This window comes from Grammomys surdaster, unplaced genomic scaffold (assembly GCF_004785775.1).
Source record: "Grammomys surdaster isolate TR1022 unplaced genomic scaffold, NIH_TR_1.0 278, whole genome shotgun sequence".
NCBI lineage: Eukaryota > Metazoa > Chordata > Mammalia > Rodentia > Muridae > Grammomys > Grammomys surdaster.
The window spans coordinates 4,750,231-4,760,184 of record NW_021604719.1 but is presented as its reverse complement, the minus strand read 5'-3'; the positions used below and the strand labels follow the sequence as shown (position 1 = coordinate 4,760,184).

Below are 9,954 nucleotides of genomic sequence, written 5' to 3'. Positions count from 1 at the left end.
GAGCTATAACAATGGCAACTGGGGCCTTAAAAACCCCTAGGATCAACCATTTATGGACAATACCCATAACACTTGTGTTCTGCAATAATCCAAACTTTCAATTCTAAGCAACAACAGTCTTCCATGAACAAGTATGGGTATCATGGTACACAGTGGGCACTGACTGGAGATAAGTGAACACTGTTTTACCAAGGACCCTCACATGAGAAGTGTATTCAACTGTAGTTGCTCTGTTTGCTTAACTACAGGACATTCTGAAACCACATTCCTTCATGTGAAGAAGCTTATGTCTGAGCCTCTCCTACCTTCCTGTGAAAACAAGGTAAGACATTTCACTAACACAATTTTCAGATGATTTTTTTCATTTCAGGAAATCATGTATTTATATAGAGTCACGGCTTAAAATATATTATAAAATAAAAATATTGTACACTTGAGTTTAAACAATTCTAAAGTAGAAATTTTTTATTGACTGAAACCAATGAACATATCCATAAAAGGAGAATGCAAAAAGTTTCTGATTTAAAATGTAAGATTCCCATGTCATACTCATTCCAGGTAAAGTTTTCATTCACGATCTGAAACACTGAGAAGTGCACTGTTATTAATTTGCAGAGGTATATGTAAACCTAAATGATTTTTAAGTCATTAAAGTCAGAAACATTTAGGGGGGAGTCAAGAGGAGGCACCGTGGGATTAATTTATAGCACACTGGCACCATGTTAGATTTCTTCCTTGCAGTAAAACTTAAGCAAAATAAAGTTGTAGGACAAGTGCCAAAACATATGATGGCCTGTGGCTGCTTCCCTAATTAATTACTGTAATGGGTAAGGTTCCATATTCTGCTAAGGCATCCATCATGCCTTCTGCCTTCAGACCTTCATTGATCCCTGAAAGCAATCTGACAGAAAAACCAGTATGGCATTCACTCTTTACTTTTTTCAAACAGTTTTCTCAACACTTGCTCTTGGTTCATGTGAGGAAAGAAGGTACATTAGAAACCCAGTGTGATCTCCCTTCACTGTTATTTGTCTAAGAAGGAATAAGCTGTATTATCTGTAGGAATAAAGTCACTGAGTCCTCTAGAAAATATACTTGGGCAGTCTCTCTTCAATGCAAGTGAGGTGGCCGGAATGTGAAGTCAGTCTTCAAGAACATCATGTGAGGGAATCCAGCTGAGCTTGTATGGTCTCCAGCTATTTACACAGATAAAATAAAGACAGCAGTTAGTGAGGGGAATAAACTGCACACAAAATGGTTAGAGATGTGCAAACAAAAGAGAAACAGAGGCAGCAGGAATTCAGTGCAGTGAACCATGCACGGCATAACGTAACACTCAGGGTGCTTTTCTCGATGTGAAAAGATGTTAGGATTTAGGCTTGTCATTTAATGTTTTTACATTCATGAAGGAAGAAGACTTTTAAGTATTACTGTCTTAAGTGCACTCAGCTATTTTAGTAAATTGTCACTACATGGTAAGACTTTAACAGTTAGTGAGATGCACTGGAAAGAAAAATGAAAGATGCTCAAAGATAAATCCCTAAAATCCGGCAGCTTTTACTCTTGGGCTCAGCCATTTTAGTATGTCAGGTGGTCTACATGTAATGGGCCAGTGGCTATGGGGAACACACAGTGCCCTGCTTAGTTCTACATAAAATACAAATTCCATCTCTTTAATTTTCATTTTCTTTCTGAATTAGTTTTCCGATTCTCTTTATCTTGGTTTTGCCTCTTCCTACTGTGAAATATGAGGTGTTTACAGGAGTTTAAAGAATTTGTCCCTATAATAAGGTATTCAAAATAAAAATGTATTAAACCAAGGAAGCATTAGGAAACCTCTACATACTAGAAAACATTTCTAAACACAGACCTTGTTGTAGAAATCGAACAACTCCTTGTGATTGAATTCCACTAGAACCTTCTCCATGCTCTGTAAAAAAGAGAAAGAGACAAAGGGAAAGCATTTAGTTGTACGCAGTGTGCACTGCATTTCCCACTCTCCAGCTAGTCTAGGAATATGGGATTCCTAGAACTCAAAAAAATCACTGAGTAACATTCCACCTAAGCAAAAGCTTTCAACTCTACAAGGACACCTTTAAGTTGACTCCACAAAAGTCAATAAGATACATGCTAGCAAGAGAACAATTTAATTATCTTTTTTTTTAATACAGAGATAATACAAGGGATTATATTTCATCGTTCTCAGCAGTCAATTTAAAATCTAGTAAACACCATTACGCAGACACTGGACACAGCGTATCTGATTGAACTCATCCAGCCATTTATGTCTCATATGGGCACAGCCTCTGCATCCAAGCACTGCCCTGACAGTTACAATCTTGACATGCTAAGATCGTTACCTTCTTTAATGTACACTCAGCAAAAGCTAACCATTAACACGACAATTTCAAAGCCAGGACTTAGATTGAATCTTAGATTCACCATCTCAATGCTTTGGAACAACCATTCTGGGTGCTGCAGATAAATCCTGTGTTTCTATTGACAGTGATCTAGTTAAGTGGATTCCCAACCAACTTAACTGTAAGTACCCAGCTGAAACAACAAGCCACCGTGTTGCTAAGCATTTTATCCAAAGTTTCTGTGAAGAAGCAAAACCAATGGCCGGATGCTAAGAATGTACTGAGCCCTCTGCTTTGGTCACATGACATGGAATGAGCATCATGACTGAAGAGGTGGGAGGGAAGCTGTTATAAACAGACATTAACTCTAGTACTTAACCCGGTCAACCCCTAAGCACTAGGGGACCAACTTGCACAGTTCTTTACTTTCTCTGGTACCCACTTAAGCCTTAGAGAATGAGAAGCTTATCACCTGTGTAGCCTGGTCCCTTAGGAATGGTCTAAATTATGACAGTTGTGGACTGTATTAAAAAAAACAACTGGCTGACTGGCACACATCATTAAACATACAAAAGTCTAACCAGCATGATGTAGTGATACAATATTTTCCCTGAAGTTGGAAGCGGGATTACTCTCTCAGTTCCATGTCAAAGCTAAGAGGGAATAAGTGGGAAACAACTATATAAAAATAACTGGTTCGCCTAACCCTAAACCTAGCACTAGATTAGGCTGTACTCTGCTTTGCTCTGTTTTAAGGTGATGTTTCCTAAAATGTTACACTAGGGGAAGGAATAATGGAATGTGCTTATTAAACAATCATAGCTACTGTGACAGCGTGCAGCAGACTAGAAAACACTAAGTCATCCTTCGTCTACAAAGGCACTGAACTAACAAAACACAGCCCAGAATATGTCTGTGAGAACTCTAGACACATCAGTGTACACCAGTGGAATAGCTATGACTGGAAAAAATATTTAAAAATGACAAAGCAAGGTGCGTGGGGAGACCTGCACACTAGCAGCCAGACTTTAAAGTGGAGCATCCCCCAGAAAAGCCTGGGGATGGAGATGGCGCAGCAGCTGACGGCACTGGCTGCTCTTCCAGAGGAAATGAGTTAGGTTCCCAGCACTCACTTCAAGTGTTTCACAATTTCTTGAAACTCAAGCTCCACTAGATGATGGCTTCTCTCGGCCTCCAAGGGCACTGCACTAAAGTGCACAAATCCACAAATACAAAATTAAAAATAAAAATATTAAAAGAAAATAAGCATGAAGGTTCATTAAAGTTAAAGGTAGAGGCTGAAGAGATGGCTCAGCTGTTAGGAATGACTAACTGCTCTCACAGAGGACCCAAGTTTGGTCCTAGTAAAACGAAGATTTGTAAGAGTTTGGGGAGTAGTGCTTTCGTTATAAAAATCTGTATGGAGACTCAGATGTGCAGGCAAAAGGATCTGGATGTCATTTCACAGGAAGATTACAAGAACAATCCCTGTTTTTATGTCCTATCGAAAAATTTAAAAACTATGTATATGAATGTGCCTGCATATATGTCCATGCCCATGTGTATGTCTGGCACTCCTGGGGGCCAGAGGAGAGTATCTGTGGACATTCTCTTTCATTGTCTACACAAGGTATGGAAGTTTTGTCCATTAAGGAAAGCAAGCTTTTAACAGCCTCTCTCCACTTTAACATCCATACAAATCAGTGGCTACTCTCACCCAACAAAGAAGAAAGAAAATAGTTTACAGTCAAGGAGATTCAGAATTTTGGGGATGCTGCTCTTTGGGGTAACTGGATATTTAACATCTTTTCCTTGATTTTATATCCTTCTGTCTTTTGAGTCAATTCACGGTTCACTACCATCTCTGCTGAGAGAGAAAAGGTTGAAATTCAACTCTGTCACCTCAGCTGTAACAACAGATTTTGTGGAAGAAAGTAATTAAAAAGACCAGCTAAAGTAGCTTCATGGACTGAAATTAGATGAGGGATTCTCCACCTGCTTCCTGTCTACCACTGCCACCAGAAAGTGAGTGGCTGTCCCAACACGAAAGGATGGCCTTAGATGTGTTGACCCAGCAATAGCTCAGCTTGATGCCAACAGTGTAGACAGCAGGCTCCCAGGTCCAGAGAAACGCTGTGGAGTCCTAAGTTCTACTTGTTCCTCCTCCCCAGTCCTATAACTCAAGATCTGTTCTGGGCTGAACAGCATCTCCCTTGAACTCACACAGTAGAACACTAACCCTTGAAGCACAAATGTAACTGCACCTGTGGACAGAACTGGAGATGTATTGGAAGAGTAGTCAGAAGAGTGGGCCCTAAGCCAGCATCTCTTAAAGCAGAGATAAGGATAGATATGTGTATAAGGTAAAGACAATGTAAAGACACCAGTGGGAGATGGTCATTTTCTAGCCCAGAAGAGTGGTTTCAGAAGAAGCCCGATGCTCCACAGCCTGATCTGGGTCTTCTACTCTAGAAGTGTAGAAATAACTTCATGCTTAAGTACATCTGTGTCACTTTGCTATGGCAGCCTGTTGTGGCTAGAACATGCCATCTCCCATGGCCCCCAGCCACCAAATGTTAAAGGCTTGGACCCCAGGTGGTGGCCCAACTTTGGAAGATAGGTGAAACTTTGGGGTGGAGGTAGCTGGAAGAAGCAGGTTTCTGGGAGCTGAGATCTTGTCCTTGTCCCTTCCTGTCTGTCGTCTTCCTGCTTCACCGGTGCAATGACATAAGCAGCCTTTACCAAAAACTCCTAAAGCCTACTTAAAACAACTTGAACTGACACATTTAAATTTATGACTATTTCCCCTCTTTAAGTTGTTTTCTCAGGTATTTTGTTATTTAAACAAGAACAAATAAAAAGCAAAATTAAAACCCAGACTAACAGAGAGTCACTGAAAGCTAATGTAGGTCCTTCCATCCCTTTTGGAGAGTAAAATAAAAATCTATTACCCACCCACTCCCACCCCACCCTACCCCGTGTGTAGCCCTGGACATCCTGGAACTCACTTTGTAGATGAGGCTTGCTTCAATTTCAGAGCTCTGTCTGCCTGTGCATTCTGAGCACTGAGATTAAAAGTGTGTGACACCTCTGCCTGGCAAAAATCTTATTCTTAAAAACAATGGGAATCTAATCTTGTGTCTAAGAGTGACACAACTCTATTTACAGTTAACAGCTTCATTTTGCTTTCCTTTGAAAACTGATTAGAACTAGCCAAACTGGCTGTGGACAAAGCAGCCATGAAGTTGCTGATTTAGTAAGAAATGATGACTTGGAAGGCAGCTACGCTTACCACTGTACCACCAAATGCCAGCCCAGGATACTATACACAGCAAAATTCTCAATCAACATAGATACAGAAACCAAAATATTCCAGGACAAAGCCAAATTCAAACAGTATCTATCTACCAATCCAGCCCTACAAAAGAACCTAGAAGGAAAACTCCAACACAAGGAAGGTACCTACACCAAAGACATTAAACTTCTTACAGCAAAGCCAAAAGGAGAGAACCACAAGCACATAAAGCCACCTACAAAACCAAACATAACAGGAACCAACAGTCATCTGTTTTTAATATCTCTCAATATTAATGGACTCAATTCCCCTATAAAAAGACATATGCTAACAGACTGCATACACAAACAAGATCCAAGATTTTGCTGCATACAAGAAACACGCCTCAATAATAAAGACAGAAACTATCTCAGAGTAAAAGGCTGGGAAAAGGTCTTCCAAGCAAATGGTCCCAAGAAACAAGCTGGAGTTGCCATCCTAATAACCAATAAAATAGACTTTCAACCAAAAGGTATCAAAAAAGATAAGGAAGAACATTTCATATTCATCAAAGGGAAAATCTTCCAAGATGAACTCTCAATTCTGAAGATCTATGCTCCAAATGCAAGGGCACCCACATTCATCAAAGAAACATTACTAAAGCTCAAAACACACATTAAGCCCCACACAATAATAGTGGGAGACTTGAACACCCCACTCTCAGCAATGGACAAGGTCATTGAAACAGAAACTAAACAGAGACACGGTGAAACTAATGCAGGTTATGAACCAAATGGATTTAACAGATATCTACAGAATATTTCACCATAAAACAAAGGAATACACCTTCTTCTCAGCACCTTTATGATCACAAAACAACCTTCAACCAATACAAGAAGATTGAAATAATCCCATGCATCCTACCAGATCACCATGACCTAAGACTGGTGGTCTTCAATAACAGCAAAAACAACAAAAAGCCCATATACACATGGAAACTGAACAACTCTCTACTCAGTGATAACCTGGTCAGGGATGAAATAAAGAAAGAAATTAAAGACTTCCTGGACTTTAATGAAAATGTTGACACATCATACCCAAACTTGCTAAGAGGAAAATTCATAGCACTAAGTGCCCTGGTAAAGAAACTGGCGAGCTCTTACACTAGCAACTTAACAGCACACCTGAGAGCTCTAGAACAAAAAGAAGCAAACACACCCAAGAGGAGTAGACTGCAAGAAACAGTCAGACTCAGGGCCTAAATCAACCAAATAGAAACAAAGAGAACAATACAAAGAATCAACAAAACCAAAAGCTAGTTCTTTGAATTTGCAAAGGGAATTTTCCCTTTGATGAATAAAGTGTCCTTCCTTATCTTTTTTTTGATAACTTTTGGTTGAAAGTGCAGCAGGTAAAATATCTAAACAGGCCCATATCCCATAAGGAAATAGAAGAAGTCATTAAAAACCTCCCAACCATAAAAAGCCCAGGGACTGACAGATTTAGTGCAGAATTCTACCAGATCTTCAAAGAAGACCTAATATCAATATTCCTCAAACTATTCCATAAAATAGAATCAGAAGGAACAGTACCTAATTCATTCTATGAAGCCACAATTACTCTGATACCTAAACTCACAAGGACCCAACCAAAAAATAGGACTTTAGACCAATCTCGCTTATGAATAGCGATGCAAAAATACTCAATAAAATTCTTGCAAATCGAGTCCAAGAACACTTCAAGACCATCATTCATCATGATCAAATAGGCTTCATCCCAGGGATGCAAGGTGGGTTCAATATACAAAAATCCATTAACATAATCCACTATATAAACAAACTCAAAGGAAAAAAATCACATGATCATCTCCTTAGAGGTAGAAAAAGCATTTGAAAAAATACAACACCTCTTCATGTTAAAACTATTGGAGAGATCAGGAATTCAAGGCCCATACCTAAACATAATAAAGCAATTTACTGTAAACAAACAGCCAATATCAAATTAAATGGAGAGATACTTGAAGCAATCCCACTAAGATCAGGGATGAGACAAGGATGCCCACTCTCCCCATATCTATTCAATATAGTACTGAAGTGCTAGCTAGAACTGTAAGACAACAAAAAGATCAAGGGGATACAAACTGGCAAAGATGAAATAAAGATATCACTATTTGCAGATGATATGATAGTATACATAAGCCACCCCGAAAACTCTACCAAAGAACTTCTCCAGCTAATAAACAACTTCAGCAAAGTGGCCAGATATAAAATGAGCTCAAATAAATCAGTAGCTTTCCATAATACAAAACATAAACAGTATGGGAACGAAATTAAGGAAACAACTCCCTTCAAAATAGCCACAAATAATATAAAATATCTTGGGGATAACTCTAACCAAAGAAATGAAAGATCTGTATGACAATAACTTCAAGTTTCTCAAGAAAGAAATCGAAGAAGATCTCAGAAAATGAAGAGATCTCCCATGCTCATGGATTGGCAGAATTAACATAGTAAAAATGGCCATCCTAACAAAGGCAATCTACAGATTCAGTGCAATCTTCATCAAAATTCCAATACAATTCTTCAAAGAGATGGAAAGAGCAATTCTCAAATTCATCTAGAAAGGCAAAAAAATACAACAAAAACAAAAACAAACAAACAAACAAAAGACAGAATAGTGAAAACTATTCTCAACAATAAAAGATCTTCTGGGGGAATCACCATCCCTGACCTCAAAGTCTACTACAGAGCAATAGTGATAAAAAAAACAAAAACAAAAAGCTGCAATGGTATTGGCACAGAGACAGACACAATGAATCAATAGAATAGGATTGAAGACTCAAAAATAAAACCACACACTTATGGACACTTGATCTTTGGCAAAGAAGTCAAAATTATACAATGCAAAAAAGAAAGCATCTTCAACAGATGCTGCTGCTCTAACTGGCTGTCTGTATGTAGAAAAATGAAAATAGACCCATATTTGTCACCTTGCACAAAGCTCAAGTCCAAGTGGATCAAGAACCTCAACATAAAACCAGATACACTGAATATAATAGAAGAGAAAGTGGGAAAGAGCCTTGAACTCATTGGCACAGGGAGAAACTTCCTAAACAGAACTCTAATGACTCACACTCTAAGATCAAGAATCAATAAATGGGACCTCATGAAACTTGAAAGCTTCTATAAGACAAAGGACACAGTCAATAAGACAAATTGACAACCTACCGATTGGGAAAAAAATCTTCACTAACCCAACATCTGATAGAGGGCTAATATCTAAAATATATAAAGAACTCAAGAAGCTAACCACCAAAAACCAAACAACCCAATCAAAAAATGAGGTATAGATTTAAACTGAGAATTCACAACAGATGAATCTTGAATGGCTGAGAAGAACCTAAAGAAATGTTGAAATTTCTTAGTAATCAAAGAAATGCAAATCAAACGACCCTGAGATTCCACCTTATACCAATCAGAATGGCTAAGATCAAAACCTCAGGTGACAACACATTCGAGGATGTGGAGAAAAAATACTACTCCTTCATTGCTGGTGGGATTGCAAATGGGTACAACCACTCTGGAAATCAATCTGGATGTTCCTCAGAAAATTGGAAATAGATCTACCTGAAGACCCAACAATACCACTCTTGGGAATATACCCAAAAGATGCCTAACCATGCATGTGTTCCACTATGTTCATAGAGGCTTTGTTTGTGTAGCCAGAAGCTGGAAACAATGTAGATGTCCCAGGACAGAAAAATGGATACAGAAAATGTGGTTCATTTACACAATGGAGTACTACTCAGCTATTAAGAATGAGGGCATCTTGAGTTTTGCAGGCAAATGGATGGAACTAGAAAATATCCTGAGTGAGGTAACTCAGACCCAAAAGGACATGAATGGTATGTAATCACTAATAAGTGCATATTAGCCCCCCCAAAATAATACAGAATAGCCAAGATACAGTCCACAGAACTCAAAAAGGTCAATAAGCTAAAGGGCCCAAGTGAGGATGCCTCAGTCCCACTTGGGAGGGAGAAGAAATCAATTATAAGGGGGGAGGGAAGGAGAGAACTGGGAAGGAAAGGGGATGGGTAGGAAGAATAGGGGAACATGATCTGGTATTGGGTGGGGGAAAAGGACTGAAGCCCTGTGGGTCAGTAGTAAGAATGGAAACACCCAAAAATAAAAAAATAAAAATAAAAAAGGCTGGGCAGTGGTGGCGCATGCCTTTAATCCAAACACTTGGGAGGCAGAGGCAGGTGGATTTCTGAGTTCAAGGCCAGCCTGGTCTACAGAGTGAGTTCCAGGACAGCCA

General features: G+C 39.1%; 1 protein-coding gene across 2 annotated transcripts in view; it reads right to left on the bottom strand.

Annotated features, from left to right (window-relative positions):
* Positions 1–438: 438 nt before the first annotated feature.
* Commd10 (COMM domain containing 10) overlaps positions 439–9,954 on the bottom strand; it is a 127,717-nt gene continuing 118,201 nt past the window's right edge. For both annotated transcript variants that reach the window (XM_028777205.1, XM_028777206.1), the window contains 2 exons: positions 1,871–1,930; positions 439–1,196 (listed from right to left, as the gene is read on the bottom strand). In XM_028777205.1, the coding sequence (XP_028633038.1) occupies positions 1,912–1,930 (19 nt within the window). In that variant the 3' untranslated portion in view covers positions 439–1,196; positions 1,871–1,911. The remainder of the gene's footprint in view (positions 1,197–1,870; positions 1,931–9,954) is intronic.